This window comes from Manacus vitellinus, unplaced genomic scaffold (assembly GCF_001715985.3).
Source record: "Manacus vitellinus isolate BGI_N305 unplaced genomic scaffold, ASM171598v3 scaffold_1_pilon, whole genome shotgun sequence".
Taxonomy (NCBI): domain Eukaryota; kingdom Metazoa; phylum Chordata; class Aves; order Passeriformes; family Pipridae; genus Manacus; species Manacus vitellinus.
Window position 1 is genome coordinate 46,162,494 of NW_021939396.1, and position 19,185 is coordinate 46,181,678.

The 19,185-nt window shown below is 42.8% G+C and overlaps 1 protein-coding gene across 1 annotated transcript; it reads right to left on the minus strand.

Annotated features, from left to right (window-relative positions):
* Nucleotides 1-5,610: 5,610 nt before the first annotated feature.
* LOC103761762 (histamine H3 receptor) lies at nt 5,611-12,029 on the minus strand. The gene is made up of 4 exons (XM_018075117.2): nt 11,874-12,029; nt 10,962-11,244; nt 8,068-8,234; nt 5,611-6,396 (listed from the first exon to the last, which is right to left on the minus strand). Exons 1-4 carry the CDS (start codon nt 12,027-12,029, stop codon nt 5,611-5,613), a joined length of 1,392 nt encoding a protein of 463 aa, XP_017930606.2.
* Nucleotides 12,030-19,185: the final 7,156 nt, after the last annotated feature.

Here is a 19,185-nt window from a genome sequence, read left to right on the forward strand (position 1 = left end):
TTAGGAGCAATAGTAACATCTCTGTGATAACATATTTAAGAAAAGATTGTTGTGCAAAAGAAATTCCAGCCAGGGAAGAGCAGAGTGAGAACATGGGAACAACAAGGTCGACACCAAGGTCAATGCAGAAGGAGGGGCAGGAGGTGCTCCAGGCACCAGATCTGAGGCTCCTGCAGCCCGTGGTGAAGACCGTGGTGGAGCATCTGTGCCCCTGCAGCCCATGGAGGACCATCAGGGTGCAGAGACCCACCTGCAGCCCATGGAGGAGCCCACGCTGGAGCAGGTGGATGCATGAAGGAGGCTGTGACCCTGTGGGAGGCCCAAGATGGAGCAGGGTCCTGCCGGAGACCTGTGGCCCGTGCAGAGGGAAGTCCACACTGGAGCAGGGTAGGACTTGTGGCCCCAGTGGGGGACCCACATCGGTACAGCTCATTCATGAAGGACTGCACCCCATGGAGGAGTGACCCACGGGACAGCAAGTTGGGAAGAACTGCTGCCCGAGGGATGGACTCACACTGGAGAGGTATCAAGGACTGTCTCCTGTGGGAGGGACCCCACAGGAGCAGGGGAAGGACTCCTCTCCCTGAGCAGCAGCAGAAACAACAACTGACCATAACCCCCATTCCCCATCCCCCTGCACCGCTGGGGGGGAGGAGGGAGAACATGGAAGGAAGGAGGGGTGGGGGGAAGTCATTTTTAAGACTGTTTTATTTCTCACTCTTTGGCTCTTATCCTGTTACTAACAAATATAAGTACTATCCCCACTTTGAGTCTTGTTTTGCCCATGAAGGTAATCAGTCACTGACCTCTCCCAGCTCTTACCTCTACTCATGAATTCTTAGCTGTTTTTCTCTCTCCCTTGTCCAGTTACAGAGGGAGAGTGAGAGAGCAGCTTTAGTGGGTACCTGGCATCTGGCCAAGGTCAACCCACTACACTTTGGCTGACAGGGATGAACAGCCTGTCTCAACTGTAGCCTCAAGGCGTTAAGTCAGACCCCTCCTAAATCACTCTGATTTTGTTGGCAATGCAGGTGGTTGGGGAAAGCTGGTCTGCTGCTTTGCAAGGCACCTACACTGCAGTGTGACTGCTCTCATCCCTAGGAGTGAGAAATAAAATGGCCTAGGTAGAGTGACCAAGAAACACCAGTGTGAAGAGAACAAACACAAATATTGTACCTTGTCCTACAGAAAACAGAGAAAAAGAGCAGCTGATTTTTAAAGGTTTCCACAGATCAAGAGAGAGCATATCAGTGAACAGTCACTGCTGGTTATATTGTCTTATTGCAACCAATAGGTCTGTCTTTTTTAAAGACAGAGTGATAAGGGAGAATTTTTACCAAAAAAAATCCACATCCTTAAGATAAAAATTTGGGGCAGAGTTGTTTAGCAAGGAGAAAAAATGAGAGAACAAGTATGCACACAAGTGAAGATCAGAGCACTGCACAAACATTTAAAGGCAGGAAAGTTTGATCCAGTTTGAAGTATAGTAGCCAGATCCTGAACAAATACTAGAGAGGAAAAGTCTTGGGAGGGCAATTCCTAGTGATTACCAGTGATGTAAGAATGGAAACAGTCTACTTCTGAGGCCAAACTCAGAAGTCCAATCAAAACCTCAAAAAAATGCAAAAGATGGAGCTCAAAGCAGCCTACAGGCACTCAGGTAGCTCAGTCCAGGACCACCGCAGTCTAAACATGTTCTTGGGCCCAAGGCCAGGATGTCAGGGGTGGAGCTCCAGGGGAGGACAGTCATGGCAGTTAAGTCATACTGGGTGCCCACAAGGCACTCACACAAATAGCAATAAGACTTAACTTTTCTTGACTAAGATTTAGTCAGCAACAGGTCCTGCATCAGAATTTTGGTTAGAGCCCAAAGAATATTTTTTATGAAGGACTAAGCTGTTGTTCAGTAATGAAACTGAAAAAAAACCCTTACAACTTTCCAAGATCTAGACAAATTCCTCCTAAAAAGCATGGCACTGTCTTTTATTCAACTCTAGCTTTTGGTCTTAGATGCACATCTGAATTTTGTTTATTAAAACTTTTTCTTCACACATTTTCATAGCAATTTTCAGGTATTTCTGGTGTTTTGAAACAACACCTTATATATATTTATTTATTTATATATATATACACAGACATATATATATAAAGGCAGGAAGTTGTCTGGTCACTCTCATGAAATAATGCAAATGTGAAAAATTCCAAATGGTTCTCTCAATCCAAGGCAGAAGTGAAATTTGCATCTGACAGCAGTATCAGATTTTCCCTCTAACCAGCACCCTTACCAATGTCTTTCATTAGCACAGATCCCATGCCATGGCCTGCAGGACCTGCACTGACTATGAGTTCAGACCAGTATAGGAAAAATTTCACGTCATCGGCACTTAGGTCAGTAATGCAGGTTACCTGTGTGACTTCCACAGGGATTCACAGTCCATAAGAATCTTCTTGGTCTAAAACTTCCCCCTGACAGTTCCCAATATTTCTGCAGCTTGGCTGAAGGATAAGGGGTACAATGTACAGAGATCTTGTGAGACCCCACCTGGACTACTGCATCTAGCTCTGGGATCCCCAACATTAAAAGGACATTGACCTGCTGGAGCAAGTCCGGAAGAGGGATATAAAGATGGTCCAAGGGCTGGAGAACCTCCCCTAGCGAGGGCAGGCAGAGAGAGTTGAGGTTGTTCAGCCTGCAGAAGCAAAGGCTCCAGGGAGAACTTAAACCTAAAGGAGGCCTGCCAGAAAGCTGGAGAAGAACTTTTTACAAGGGCAGGTAGTGATAGGACAAGGGGGAATGGCTTTAAATTGAAAGAAGGTAGGTTTATCTTGAAAAATTAGGAAGAAATTCATTATTATGAGGCTGGTGAGGCACTGGCTCAGGTTGCCCAGAGACGTTGTGGATGCCCCATCCCTGGAATTGTTCAAGGCCCAGTTGGATGGGGCTTTGAGCAACCCAGTCTAGTGGGAGGTCTCCCTGCCCAGGGCACGGAGGTTGGGACTAGATAATCTTTAAGGTCCCTTCCCACCAAAACCATAGTATCAATGCTATGATTCTGTGACTCTATGATCCCATGCCTTTCTCTGCTGCTAATAACTTTTACATCAGAAGAATAAAAAGACTAATCTAGCCCCTCATCTAAACCACTCAACTTTTCTTGCCCACTGGCTTCTTTCTTACTCCCCTACGCTACTAACAATAGCTCACAAAAACTGACAGAGATGAGACAATTATATTTAAAATTTATTTCCCAGTACAGTTGCAAAGGGTGCCAGAAATGAGCCAGAGATATTCCTGAAATGTCTGCCCGTGCCCCTAAAACCAAGTTTGCACCAAGAAGCGCTGTCCTGTTAGAGTATTGATTCTGACAACTTTTAACACATCAAGTCAGCCCAAATGGAGGGAGCGTTAGTTGTTTCACTGCCCTCAGACGACCTAGGTTTTTATCAACTAAATTCAACTTGCTTTTCCTTGCCTTTGCACAGGGCACTGTCACTGACTTCACAAGGCCTCAGGCAGCGTATAAATAAGTCCCTGTTGATAATACCAGCATCCAGCTGGTTTTCTGGCCTGTACCAAGGAGCTGGTGCAGCCAGAGAGCAGGCTGGTACGAGAAGCAAGCAAAAGACAGAATCACAGAATCAACTAGGTTAGAAAAGATCTCTGAGATCATTGAGTCCAGATTATAAGACATGAGCGAGGAAGAACAAGAAAAATATAACGTCATAAATATAAGAGTGTGTGTCCTCATCTACACATGGCAATGGCTAAATTTCAAAAGATATCATTTTAAAAACCTAACCAGAACTAGATATTTGAATCCTCAGAATGAGATATTTGAATCCCTATTGCTAACACTATCAAAAGCATGTCTCATAAACATTAAGGAGCCATTTGTTCTAAAAGCTGGCACAAAAGGATCTGTTTGCACACATTCATCATTACTGACTTTAAAAGTTGCATTTTAAAAGAATGACAAAAGCTTTGCAGGGTAAAAGGCTGGTACACACTGCGCTTAAGGAAAACAGATGGGTGTATTGGCACTTGTGTTTTATATTCTGATCTGCTTTGGATATATATATCTGCTCACTTTTAGCAGTAATTACAAGCCCAGCTCATTGGCCAAGATCCTAAAATGGCCAGTGCTGTTTAGGCATTGACTAAAAAGATGTCATTTAGTCAAAATAACAAGAAAGAAGTCTATTCAAAGAATGCTGGAGAGGAGATAGAAAAACCAATATGCTTTTGTAAACTCAGTTACACCACAGGCTTCATAAGTTTGCATTTTAGCCTCTGTTAGGTCAAACAGAAATGTAACAGGAAGGAAAAAATAATCAAAGGAAATTATAATAGGCCAAAGTCTTTAGAAGGATGTAACTTTTCACCTCAACAGCTGAGTGTGACAGTGGAACAAGACCAGGCTGGGCTGAGTAATCACGTGGTCTGTTTGGAGATGATACCAACATCTTCTTATTGGATCTGTCATAATGCTGTTTTTTTAATTAATTACACAGGCAAATAAGGGCTGTGTCCCTGGCTATCATTCTCCTGACATTGAACTCACATTCATGTTTTCACCTGCAGGTGTAAGGATGACTCTTCTTCCTCAGTACTTCACGCCTGAATCTTGCACAAGTTTATTCCCAAAAGGCTGACCATCCATCAGTGTTTCCTAGTATTTTAAAAATTTTAAAAATAGCAGAATTAAGATTCTTCCCTTTTGGTCTGTTTTTTTTTTTAATTATATATTTCTTTCATTCATTCTTCGCATTATGTTATTTTCATCTGTTGTATCGCATCTTCAGCTGAGGCCTAATGAACATTTCTCAGATCACAGTGTTGCCCATGGGGAAGTTGGGATGCACCACCACACCTTCCCTCAGCCAGCAGCAGTGGATTTTAACCCTCAAGGAGTAAGAACAAATACTATGCTTTCCTATGATCTCTCAAAACTACAGCCATAGAAGGCTTGTTTCTTGAAGAATAGCTGGACATTCACATAAATGCTTTACACACCTAAATTCTCTACTGCTGCATCTGAGCATATACACAGAGTAATGCTCTTCTACAGGGAACACATACACTCGAGTTTTTGAAAAATGGCCAAAACCCTTTAGTGAAACTAAATAATCCTGTTAGGTGTCTGGCAATAAAACTCATAACTTAACTGGATGTTTGATGTAGGGAAGAATTAGATTCTGAATGCAATACAAATTGTTAAAAAGAAATAGAACAGAGAAGGTAGTAACTTTAGAATACTACAGCAAATACCCAATTTCATTGGATATTTTTAACTAATATCAAACATAAACACAAATATAAGTTGTAGTGCAACTGAAGATAGTATCTTCAGCAACCAGAATTAAGATAACGTGGATAGACTACTAGGCAAAGTCAGATAGAGGCAATAGCCTTGAAGTGGCCAATTGAAATAGCTGGGAAAAGTCCATAAACCTTGGGCATGCATGTTTGTCTGAAGGAGGACATTTCACATTTCACAGAAGGCTTATTTAGATTTTCCAACTAGACTAGTCTCTTGGAAGAGACTAAATCTAATTTCAAACTGTGGCAATTTACATTCCTCATCCAGCTCTTCTTTTTCTTTTTTCCTTCTAAAAAGATCCTGATCTCAATGTGGCAAACTTTTTGGGACTTAATATTTTCAGAAAAGCCATTCTAAATTTAACATGACATAGAGGGTAGAGAAATGGATTCAGAGAGGAATTGATCCATAAAAGCCAAAAAGTTGCTTCATACAGGGCATTATGGACACAAGTTCCCTGGCAGGCCCCACAAATAATCATTAATAAAGAGTATGGGGCCCAGCAAATGGCAAACACACAGACAATTATGGCAAGTGACTTTGCAATTTTCTTGTCCTGCTGCAGTTTTGACCTAGTCTTTGAACAGAGGGAAACAGAAAATTCATTTTCTAGAGTAACAGAATTCCCTCTTGATGGAGATGAGCAGTCGGTTACCAAAGACTCTTTCTTTGGTCTCATGGAAGAAGAAACACTGTCCTCTGCGTCCGAGGAAGGAGAAGATGCCCCTGACCTTGACAAAGGGCAAAATCTCCAGGACAGGCTGCTACTCCTTGGAGGCTCACAGTCCTGCTCACTGCCTTGCCTCTGGCGCCTCTGGATGCTGTGGAAGATGTGCATATTGAAGTAGATCACCAGGAGCAGTGGCACAAAGAACTCCAGGGTGGATGCACACAGGAGGAAGTACCAGTTGTCAAAGAACTCGGCGTAGCACTGATCTGCCGCTACTGCGCTGTGTCCGGCCACGTGCTCCCAAAAGAGGATTGCTGGGCAATAGAGGAGAAAGGCTAAGACCCATATGGCCACCATCTTGATGGCAGGGTTGGAGGTTATTCCCTGCTGGGCTCTGTAAGATACCTGCAAGGGAAAAAGAAAGAAAAAGGTCAGATTTTTGAGATACATTTTGGAAACAAGGGAAGTAGCAGAAGAAGTCATCAGAGTGCTTGGTAATTTAGAGCTGTGGCTCTGCTGATCAGCTGAAGCTCACCCAAGCATGTTTAATTCATTGATGCTGACATAGCATAGGGTTGTCTCTCTACAGGTTAGTGTAGCTGTACAAGGATCATGGTCCAGGGTATGAAACATGATCATCCATCAGTACCTAGTAATTTGGTATGCCTTGTTTGAGACACCTTGTGATCTGAAGTTCCAGAGTTATTAGTATCTTATAGTTGTTCAGAGCATAACTCCCATTCACTGGCAATTGCAGTGCTTTTTGCAGTATTTTGCAAACAAATAATGCTACATGCATCACAGAAATCAACAGAAAATGTGGCACATAGATTTAACACCCACCTTTAAGAAAATTGCTTATTGGACACTTCATGAGAATGAGGGAATAGATTCCAGCTCTGCAATGCAGCCCTTAGCTGATGAAACTACAAAATCACCCCTTTTCTTCCTTCTCCAACCACTCCAGAACTAGTACCTATTTTCCACTATATGCTGTAGACAGAGAGGTATATTGCAGTTCACATCCTGTTCCACCCCTTTCCCAGGATGACAGAGTAAACAATTCTGGAAGCTTAGATATCCAATTGAAAACACAAGCTCGAGTTAATGTCATATTCATGCAGGTGCTCTGAATTTTGCATTTTGTAAATGCTGAGTCTTTGGCTTTCCAGTGTAACATTTCTTACATACCAGATGTTTTGGTGTTTGATTTCCCAGACTTTTTCCTTAAAATAAAATAAAATAATAAAACTTAATATAAAGGCAATTATAATAAGTGGAATTAATTACAATTGACAAAAATAAGACTGAAATGCTATTGTATGATGTTATGTTGACAGTCTCATACATCACAAAAGAGCTGGAACCTTTAGTTCTCCCTGACATTCCCTGCCACTTGAGCTAACAGCATAGTTGGTGAGAAATGCCAGCATCCATTTTTATTACCTGAGACATAAAGCACACACAACATGTGTAGGATGCTATGAAGAAAGCAGAGACAGAGTGCACCTGAAGTTTGGGATTCTGCTCCAGGAGGACTTTATTGCCACATTTCTACAGGCCATCATTGCATTCTACCCCTTGTCCCATTCTCTGCCTGTTTGCTCTTGCTCCCAGTCTTCTCCAGGATCATTTGTGGCCACATCTCAGGTCTAGACATCCTCCCTGATGTCCTTTATTTCACTGCCTTAGCTTCACTGCCTTTTCCTCCCATTCCTGATTTTACATCCAAACCCAAATCCAGTTTACTCTGAATTTCCTCTTTCCTTGCCTCTTTTTTACTAGTCTCGTGCCTTACCCTTTTTACCCCTTAGCCTGCTTTTCCTCAAGCAGTAGCAGAACGTGAAGCAGAAATTGTGAGAAAAGTCCTGGTTGACTAGCTCTGTGCTAGAGCATGCTCAATGAGGAATATTCATCCAATCTAGGTGCAAATATCTAATAGTCTCCATGTGTCAGTATATTTTTGAGAGCTATTATCTCAATTAAATTTTGGGCTTATACTCACAAACATAGCAAAGGTTGATGAATATAATCCTCCAACAAAAAAATCAGAGAAGCTGTAAACAGGGTACTTACGGCTCGAGTAACTGACAGGAAACGGTCATAGCTGATAAGAACAATGTTAAATACTGAAGCTGTGCACAGGAGATAATCCATAACTAGCCAGAGCTTGCAGATGCCTCTTCCCAAGTGCCATTTTCCCGTCAGGCTGTACGGGATGTAGAGAGGTATGCAGAACACACCTGTGGAAAGCAACCACAAAGACACCATGCAGTTCTTATGGACTGCAAACAGTATTCCTGGAAGTAGAGAGACACATTATTATGGAATTTGGGTAAAAGAAATTAACAAATCGATTAGGGTGGATATATGATTTATATACAGAAATTCATAAATTCTCATGAAATCTGGTGGTGACTTTCTATGTATTAGATCTTAGTGCGATTTATGTATTGCTGATTGCTGGAAACAAGCTCAAAGCAAACCAGCAAAGAAGGATCTACTGAAGAAGAAAACTGCAGTCTAGCCAATTTACACTCTCTAAAGGTACATAATTAGTGCTGCAGCATATATGCGCTGTGGCTGCATTCTGACATGTAACCTCATCGCTGTATTTCCTCTAGTCTTTTGTCTTTTAGAGCTTTCCCCCAGGCATATCTACAGCTGTTGCCAATGGCAGTTTTTATTGTAAGATTGGTTAGCATTTGCAAGCTAAAGACAATGTATTGGACAGTCTGTGTGGTGTTTGGAAACGTCTTCTACCAGAGATAGAACAGACACAGCAGAAGAATGAAACTCCCATTTTTAAGGAGTGTTTTAATCTTGTCCTTGTTCTCCACCTGAGAATAACTCCAGAACCATTTTTTTGCTGTTAAATTTGGGGGTTTTTGTCCAAAAGGCCTTCAACAGAAGTACTTAATTAAGAAAATCATGTTTGTCTTTCATTTTTAACCCAGCAACTTCTTCATTTCACCTCTAATATTCTTTCAAAAGTGTGGTGCAACATCTGATACGACATTCCTGGAAATGCTGATCTACCAGAGACAAATAGAAAGTTATATGCAGCTTCAAGATTCATTTTAAACTCTCCAGCTTATTCTTTTCTTGGTATGTCCATCAAGACCTTAGAAGCTACTGAACATTACCAGGCTATGTGGCCTACTGACTATAAACCTCTGGGCAATGAGCTGACAGACTGCTATCAACAGGGAAATGTGTACAGCTCTTTCAATAATGATGGCTTGTTTAACACATACCCTAGATACAAGCAGAAACACTTCTGTACAAAATACTCATTTTCCATAGTTGCTGATGACAGCTACTGTTCTCGTCAACTTCTATGGAATCAATGTTTGCTTCCATGTCAAAAAGAAATTACTGGGTTTGGCCATAGATATAAATATAGAGGCAAGAACCAGGTTTTAAGCATTTATATTTCAAACTATTCTCACTTTTACTAATTAGTGGATGCAAAAGACATGAGCCACATCCCTGGAAAGATTCCAAACTTTTAATAAATTAAAAAACAAAACCAAAACAATAAACAAACAAACAAAAATGACAAAATGAAACAAACAAAAAAAATTTAAAATTAAAAAAAAAAAATTAAATAAAAACCCAGCAACTTCAGAAAATAAAGTATTTCCTGACTAATACCAGACACAAAATCTTAGATTTACATTGTCTATATAGGCTAGTGTAATACTGAAACCAATCATTTCCTCTTGGTTGATTTAAGACTACATGAGGCACCAGCCACAAAGAAGAACTGATGCAGAAGGAAGATGTTTGCATCTCTTGACTACACTATGAGATATGAGGAAAACCAGACTTTTGCAGAAGACCTGAGCTATGAAATAGCAGCTCCAGCTGCCTGGGCAGGAAAACAAAGGCTTCAGCAGATGCATCATTTGTTTTCTGCACCAGAGGGCGAGTCCCAGAATAAGGCACCACCAGTTATAAATGGCAGAAATAAAGGAAAACCTTAAAGGCTAGACTAATACACTTCACTACAGAGCACTGACAAAGGAACAGCATTTAGGGAAGACTCTATTGCCAGATGTGCAGTGGGTCGATGAGGGCTATTTCCTTTTTCGTGATTCAGTGAACACTGGCCTCTGTGACTGTCCAGAAGACAAAGTACTTGTATGCAGAAATACCTCTTTGCTAGCCTCAAGTCAAGATGCTTGCATATCTTGCTGGCACATCTGCCACAGGACCATGGTTTTGTCAGGCTTTCTCTGCTGTGTGGGCTGTTTCCCTGGCCTGAACCATGGAGGAGTACTGCACAAGACATTCACACCCCCACCTCCTCACTTGGCACCACCAGTCAGGACTGGATCCACGGCACCTCCAGTGACCAATTCTTCTGGAGTTCTGCAATGTCACTATGGGAAGAGGGGACCAATAAGGAATACAGATGGGAGATGCCATCAAGGTATTACTGATATCGAACAACCCACTGGATCAATAGCCTGTGCTAAGTTGAAGCCAGTAAAAAGTCCCGGTGGTAAACTATTTTGTTGTAGTGCAATACATTCAAAAGTCATTAGTACTATGTAGAGAAGTAATACATTTGCCTGGATGTATCACACATATCTGTATAAGAAAACAATTACACTGTCAAAAATAAGGATATTCTGAAGCGTGTGATGAACAATCTTACAGGAGGGGCAAGGGCAAATCACAAACTGTAGCAAAAGAACATTTTTCCTTCAGTTAGTATTTACATGTAATACCTGGTTCTTTTTCCTGAAGAAACATTAAAAGCATTTCTATGAAAAGGGATCCATTTCTCGTTATAACATATTTTGAGGCATAGTTGCCTGCTAAAACACATTCCTTTCCCTTGCCCTACAAACATTTGGGAAATAGTTATCTTAGAAGAAACCACACAGAAAACAAAACCCAGTGCTTCTCCTAAGATTCCCAGGACACAATTAGCACAGGCCTCCACCACTGTGACTTACCCACTGCAAAGTCAGAAACAGCAAGATTGAGAAAGAAATAGTTACTCCGATGCCTGAGGTTTCTGTCCAGGATGAAAGCAAGGATGACCAGGATGTTTCCAAGGATGGTGACCAGACATAGCAACACCATGAGGAAAGCCAGCAGCACCAACACGCCCAGGGAAAACTCAGAGCTCGGTGACTGGGTGGGCCGAGTCTCATTACACGCTGCAGCCACATGCAGAGTTCCGGCAGTGCTGTTGTGCATGTTGTGTATCCCGGTCAGTTCAGCCTGGGAAGAAAGCTGTTTTTGGCAGAGTTATCCAAAAGACAAGTCTATTAACAGGCTGGGCTGAATACTGACCCATTCAAAAAAATTCACAATATCAAAATGATGGAACACAAGACTTCAAGACCTGGAGACTCTAACATTTCTTGATCCAAATGCACCTATTGGTCTGAAAAAAGACACCTCATAAGCAGCAGTAAGTGCACACTTTGAAGTAGATTATCTGTTTCTTTCCTGAATACAGATACTTATCTACCGAGGTCAAAAAAGCTATTCTTTTCACAGTCAAGCAGTTTGCATATTAGCATTGTGTAAGCAGTTTTATACATTGAATTCTGCAGAAGCTAAAACCAGATCTCATTTTCACTTCCACCATGGTCAATGGGATTTAAATTATTACAATTCTATTTCTGTTACAGTAAAATGTAGGCACTTTTACACTTGCTGCTACACCCCTTATTAAATTTTACAGTTAAGAACAGAGAGATGTTAATGCTGCTGGTTACAGAGCAGTTAAAATGCAGTTATACACAACAGAAGCATCACCAATACCCTTTCAGCTCTTCCTAATCAGAAGCAAACCTAGCCCTGGGCAGGGCAAACCAAGTATCTGGACTTTGCAGGTCTTTAGAAATATGGCCCACTTCTAAATCTAATCCTCTACTTCCAAGTAATTCCTGGTAAGCTTCCACTCCAAAGAGCACCAAACCCTTAGCCCTCTGCAGGTGTGAGAAAACATATCCATTCCTCATCACAGTTCCACTTATTTTGGTAGGGGTGCACAGCAGTTGTCGGGCCATGGCTGCGACTGCTGCCTGCAGCTCATTGGCTCTGTAGCAGCATGGCACACCGTGTGACCAGCATTTCTAACTGAGGCCGTAATGCTGGGTGTTTGAGGGGGTGTAGGACAAGTAACAAGGAAAGAGAAGGTGGGCAAGATGTGGGGAGGAGAGGTACAGTGCTCTGATCCTGTCTTGCTGAACAAAGGGAATTATAGTATAAAGAGTAATTAAAGCCAAAGGTGTAGGGCAACAGGAACACAAGAGACCTCAGGAATGATAAAATGTAGCAAAGAGACACCTGCCTTAGGGGAGGGGTGTGCACAACTGCAGCCTGGGAAATGCACTTGTGGCAGGATGGCCTACCTGGATAAGGCCTAGAATCCGATCAAAGAATGCATACAATGCAAGCTATCATGCAAGTTATCTGTGGAGAGCTACAGCTGGCACCAAGTTGTGTTTTGGTGTTGAATTATGCTAAAACCAGCCTGGTTCACCAAACTTCAAACGCACATCCTGCTTTTTGAAGCAGGATTTGACAGATAAGCTAATTGCTGGCCTGTAAATCTGTGACTACCAGTCCACCACTTTATAACTATAAAAGCCCCGCCCAACTTTCATATAGCAGATTCTTCCACGTACTTCCTTGAAGTGTGGAGCTTCTCCCATGAAGCAGGGACACCCCTTCATGCATACTCCCCCGAGGTTAAGAGAAAGAGAGAGATCTGCCCACTATCTCGTATGGTAAGTTATATCAATCTCTACTTAATGATTGTTTCTTTTGCTAGCTTTGATACAATTGCTTTAATATAATTGCTTTGATACAGTACACTATACTACTTTATGCTATATTATACTCTGTGAGTAGGTTCTTAGCCTTTATACCGTATAGTAAATAATTCTGATTTGGATAATTTGTCTGTTCACCCGTCTGTTCATTTGTCACAATAAATGATTCATTTTAAGCAAATATAGCCGATTTGCCATTATTAAAACCTGCAGGACAAAATGATTTAATCACACCTCTATAATTCCTTAAATTTAAACCATTAACACAATTAGAGGCTAAGATAGGATTCAGCTGCACCTGAATTCCTCTCTGAGAAGGAGTTTAGAAAGCGAGTCCTTTCTGCATCTTGTAACCCAATGGCAGGGCTTCTTTAATAACCTTGTCTAAGCCTTCCACTCCCACCCATGACAGTACCAGAGGAATTAGAGCTTCCTGTGCAGTCACAAAGCACACTTGACATGGGTTACATTGTAATGGGACCATGTTGCACAGCACTCTGATCAAGGCAGGGAGGTGATGAAGTCTTCTTTAAGCAAATCAAGGAAGCTTCTGGATCACGGGACCTGTTTCTTGTGTAGGACTCTAGAGTTCATGGCATCTGCTGGAAGTGCAACACAGCAGGTACAAGCAGCAAACAAGGTTCCTGGGGGGTGTCAGGGAGAACTTACAAATACAAACACTGCATGGGCTAACAGGGGTGACACAGAGCTGGATCGGCTGGCAAAGAGAAGCTGGTTCACGATGTGTTATCAGTGCCAGATTTGGCTGTAGTGATGATGAGGTAGTGGAATTCAAGATCCTAAAGGGGGTAAGGAAGGAGAGCAGCAGTACAGACCATGGACTCCAGGTGAGCAGACTTTGGTTTAGGAAACTGGTAGGTGGGATCCCATAAGAGGCAGGTCTGAAAGCAAAGGAGGTCAGGGAAGTTGCAGGCCTCTAAGGACAGCAACCTTCATGCACAAGAAAGGCCCATCCCAATTCTCAAGAAAACAAGCAGATGTATCAGGACAGTGGCTAACCAGGGCAATGCAAAAAGGCAGTGTGGAGGAGTGTGAAGGAGGGACAAGCTACAAAGGATATATTTTAGAATGTTGCCTGGCCATATAAGAATGATGTTAGGAAAACAAAAGCTCATCTAGAATTGATGCTTGTAAAGGACATCAAGGACAACATAAAGAACTTCAGCCACCCCATTAACAGTAAAACACTGAATAAGAAAAATGCAGGTGCTTTGCTGAATGGGGCCAGTGATCTCATAATAGCAGGTACAGAGAAGGTTGAGGTACCCAGTGCAATCTTTGCTTCATTCTTCACTAACTAGATCTCCCTTTTCTCCATGCTAAGTGAACAAGTTCAAGGAGGAGACCTGTCAGGAGCAGGTGAGAATAAGGCACAATTACTTAGGGGGACTTGACCTATAAGAGTCATAGAATCATAGAATCAGCTGGGTTGGAAGGGACCTCCAAGATCATCAAGTTCAAGCCTTGATCCACTACCACTGTAGTTACTAAACCATGGCACTAAGTGCCACATCCAGTCGCATCTTAAAAACCTCCAGGGACGGAGAATCCACCACTTCCCTGGGCAGCCCATTCCAATGTCTGATTACCCTCTCTGTAAAGAATTTTTTCCTAATATCTAACCTAAACCTCCCCTGGCACATCTTAAGACCATACCCCCTTGTCTCACTGATAGCTGTCTGGGAGAAGAGACCAACCCCACCTGGCTACAACCTCCTTTCAGGGAGTTGTAGAGAGTGAGGAGGTCTCCCCTGAGCCTCCTCTTTTCCAGGCTGAACAATCCCAGTTCCCTCAGCCTCTCCTCATAGGACTTGTGCTCAAGTCCCTTCACCAGCCTTGTTGCTCTTCTCTGGACCTGCTCCAGCACCTCAATATCCTTCCTGAACTGAGGGGTCCGGAACTGGACACAGTACTCCAGGTGTGGCCTCACCAGCGCTGAGTACAGGGGGAGAATCACTTCCCTGGTCCTGTTGGCCACACTGTTCCTGATCCAGGCCAGGATGCCATTGTCCTTCTTGGTCACCTGGGCACACTGCTGGCTCATGTTCAGCTTCCTGTCAATCCAAACTCCCAGGTCCCTCTGTCTGGCTGCTCTCCAGCCACTCTGCCCCCAGCCTGTAGTGCTGCAGGGGGTTGTTGTGGCCAAAGTGCAGGACCTGGCACTTGGCCTTGTTGAACCTCATCCCGTTGGAATCAGCTCAACTCTCCAGCCTGTCCAGGTCCCTCTGCAGAGCCCTCCTGCCTTCCAGCTGATTGACACTCCCCCAACTTGGTGTCATCTGGAAATTTGATGATGGTGGACTCAATCCCCTCATCTAAATCATCAATAAAGGTATTAAACAGAACTGGGCCCAACAGTGATCCCTGGAGGACACCACCAGTGACCGGCTGCCAACTGGATGCAGCCCCATTCACCACCTCTCTCTGGGCCCGGCCCTCCAGCCAGTTCCTAACCCAGCACAGAGTGCCCCTGTCCAAGCCATGGGCTGCCAGTTTTTTCAGGAGTATGCTGTGGGAGATGATGTCAAAGGCTTTGCTGAAGTCCAGATAGACCACATCCACAGCCTTCCCCTCATCCACCAGGTAGGTGACCTGATCATAAAAGGAGATCAGGTTGGTCAGACAGGACCTGCCCTTCCTAAATCTGTGCTAGCTGGGTCTGATCCCTTGTCCATCCTGTAGGTGCTGTGTGATTGCACTTAGGATGATCTGCTCCATAACCTTGCCAGGCACTGAGGTCAGGCTGACGGGCCTGTAGTTTCCTGGGTCCTCCTTCCAGCCCTTTTTGTGGATGGGCTTGACATTTGCCAACTTCCAATCATCTGGGACCTCCCCAGTGAGCCAGGACTGTTGGTAGATGATGGAGAGCGGTTTGGTGAGCTCTTCTGCCAGCTCCCTCATCACCCATGGGTGAATCCCATCTGGTCCCATAGACTTGTGGGGATCCAAGTGGCTCAGCAGGTTGCAAACTGTTTCCTCCTGGATTACAGGGGGCTATTCAGATTCTTATCCCTTTCTACAAGCTCCAGAAGCCAGCTGTCCTCAGGACAACCTGTCTTACTGTTGAAAATGGAGGTAAAGAAGGTGTTAAATACCTCAGCCTTTTCCTCATCTTTGATAACTATATTCCTGCCCATGTCCAATAAAGAATGGAGGTTTTCCTTGCCCCTCCTTTTGCTATTGATGTATCTGTAGAAGGACTTTTTGTTATCCTTCACAGAAGTGGTGAAATTAAGTTCAAGTTGTGCCTTCATCTCTCTAATTTTCTTTCTACATGACCTAACTATATTCCTAAACTCTTCCCAAGTAGCCAGCCTTTTTTTCCATAATTGGTAGGCTCTCTTCTTTACCCTCATTTCCTTCAAAATCTCCCTGTTCAGCCAGGCCGGTCGTCTTCCCCGCCGGCTTGCCTTTTGGCACACTGAGACAGCCTGCTCCTGTGCTTTCAAGACTTCCTTATTAAAGCATGTCCATCCCTCCTGGACCCCTTTGTTTTCCAGGGCTGTTTCCCAAGATACTCTCTGAACTAGTCTTCTGAATAGGCCGAAATCTGCCCTGTGGAAGTTCAGCATAGAGGTTTTATTGATGGCCCTCCTTGCATCCCTGAGTATTGAAAACTCTATTATAATTTCATGGTCACTGTGCCCCAGATGGCCTCCAACCACCACATCTCCCACCAGGTCTAGTGGGGCCCCATCCATGGTAGGCTCATTTACCAGCTGGAGCAGGAAATTATCCTCTGTACACTCTAGGAATCTCCTAGACTGCCTCTTCTCCGCTGTCTGGAGTTCCCAGTAGACATCTAGCTGGTTAAAGTCACCCATGAGAACAAGGCTGGTGATTTTGAGACATCCACCAGCTGCTTGTAGAATAATTCATCACCCTTATCATCCTGGTTGGGTGGTCTGTAACAGACTCCCACCAGGATGTCAGCCTTGTTGGCCTTCCCCCTGATTTTGATCCACAGGTACTCAACCTTATTGTTACTGACTTCAAGTTACACAGAGTCAAGAGACTCTAACGTATAGAGCCACCTCTCCACCTCTCCTACCTTGTCTGTCCCTTCTGAAGAGCTTGTAGCCATCCATGGCAGCGCTCCAGTCATGCAAGTCATCCCACCACATTTCCATGATGGCAACTATATCATAGCTTTCCTGCTTCACGATTGCTTCCAGCTCCTCTTGTTTGTTACCTATGCTGTGTCCATTGGTGTACATGCACTTCAGCTGGGCTGCTGATTTCACTCTTAACTTGGGATTTCCACCCTTATGCTCCTCTCTGGACCCAATGGGCTACACTCAAGGCTGACAAGAGAACCAGCTACCACCCTTGCAAGGCCACTTTCTATCCCCTTTGAATGGTCATGGAGATGAAGGGAAATTCCCAACAACTGAAGAAAGACAAATGTTGCAACCATCTTCAAATGCTGTCACAAGGACAAAAGGTCAGATTCTCTTTATTCCCTAGGAAAATAACGGAGCGAGTCCTCTTGGAAGGTGTTTCTGAGAACCTGGGAGATAAAAAGATGACTGGAAACAGTCAGCATGGACTTACCAAGTGTAAATCATGCCTGAGCAACTTGGTGGTCTTCTTTGACAAAATTACTAGATTAGTGGACAAGGGGAGACTAGTCATCTGCTTTTTAAATTAGAGAATAAATCAAATGTTGAAGTTTTAATCATAGTCCTTCACGGGGCTGAGGGAGAAATCTATGTGGTCCTTCCTTTGGAACATAAAGGACATAGACATTAGGAGAATCCTTCAGATTCAATACCTGTTCAAGAAAAAAAACAACCAACTAAAAGATAACACAATTTCTTCCAACGTGTATGTTTTATTTGTTAGATGTTTTTTAAAACCTGAGAGGGTTAACTTAGAAAAACACTGCTGTATTTTGAGTTGAACCTCACAAAGTCATATACCGACTGTAACTATGTATTTACAAGGTCTATTGGACATCTGCAAAGACAGAAGAAAATTCAAGGATGTGAAATGAGTGACTGGATAGAGACTTGGCTTACAAAACCCTTTGGCAAACAAAGCCCCTTTGAGTCAGGTTATAAGAACAGATGCTGAGTAAGTATCTTATCATAACTCTGGAAAACATCGTATAGGGAGAAGACTCACAATGCCACCTTGACTAAGACAGCTTTAATGATGTGAGCAAAGCCACCAAGTGCTTGACCTACCCTGTGAGCACTAAGCAAAATTTTCAACAATTAGAAAAATATAACAAATTCTTCTAGTATACAGGAATGGTGGGACAAAACAGTTTGAACACTGTGTGTAATACAGAAACTAAAGAACATTGATCTTCAGTAGCTTTCCTACTTTATGTTGTTTCAAATTGTTCTCCCTGGCAAACTCCATGACAAACTAGTTTCCCAGCACTGCACAATGTGGATTCAGTTTACCTAGTCAATAATTTTGTAGGTAATTTTTCCAAAACAAGCAACACATTCTTTAATTACAAAATGCAATCAGAATATTTATATTAAAAGCATAGGGCTAGAAAACCAGGCAACTCAAATACTTTCCCATTTTGGGCCTACCTTCAGTTTATCTGTTTAACAGATGCTTAGTGCACCAGCTATTCCATAAATGTTTTAACTCTGTGTGTGTGTTTGGATTTTTTAAGCCTCACAGAAAAGATTCTGTGATTCTGTGAAAAACTGCACAAAATTTATGCCAGCACCTTAGCTCGTGACAGTAAAAACAGCTGTGCTGAATCAATGACCTCCTCCTGAAGCTGTATCTCTGTTAGAAATCAGGCTCACAATCCAGAACACTATCCATGTGAAGCAAGAAAGCATAAAGAGGATGAATGTTGAAAGATAATCATCCACCAGTGTGAAAACTATCAAGAGAAGTCTTCAGTTCCAGACCTCTGAATAGAATGACATTTTAGCTCTTCAAAGCCATCAACTTTTGTGCTATGATTAAGCTGCTTATATGCATTTGAATTGTGCTTGCAAAGGAGTACTGTGCTGTTGCAATACTTCTACAGCCATTTTCAAATTAATTTAAAAACTATTTAAATGGATTACTGCTCTTCATTGTTCTGTGCATCAGATTTCTCTTCCCATATTTTATACATTTATATCTATGCATATACACACACAAAGAGGAAGAAAATTACATAAAAGGAGAGAAAAAAATTTAACTAGTGACTCTCACTTACCCATCCATGAAAGCCTTCTAGGTGAGTTGCAACACTCAACACAAGGTAAGAAGGTTTGGCACATGGAATGGGTTGTAATCAAGCTCCATTGCCTTCTCCAACACATCTACCCACTTCCTTCAGCACTGCACATTCAACTGCTTTATTTGTTAACAGCTGCTTAAGACACCTCTGTGTCAGCTTTCA

Coding starts and splice junctions, on each gene's coding strand:
- LOC103761762 (XM_018075117.2), bottom strand. CDS start 12,029: ATGGCCCGACAACTGCTGTGCACCCCTACCAAAATAAGTGGAACTGTG. Junction 11,245..11,873: donor GTAGAGGATTAGATTTAGAA/GTGGGCCATATT, acceptor TGCCAAAAACAG/CTTTCTTCCCAGGCTGAACT. Junction 8,235..10,961: donor TGTTTCTGACTTTGCAGTGG/GTAAGTCACAGT, acceptor TGCTTTCCACAG/GTGTGTTCTGCATACCTCTC.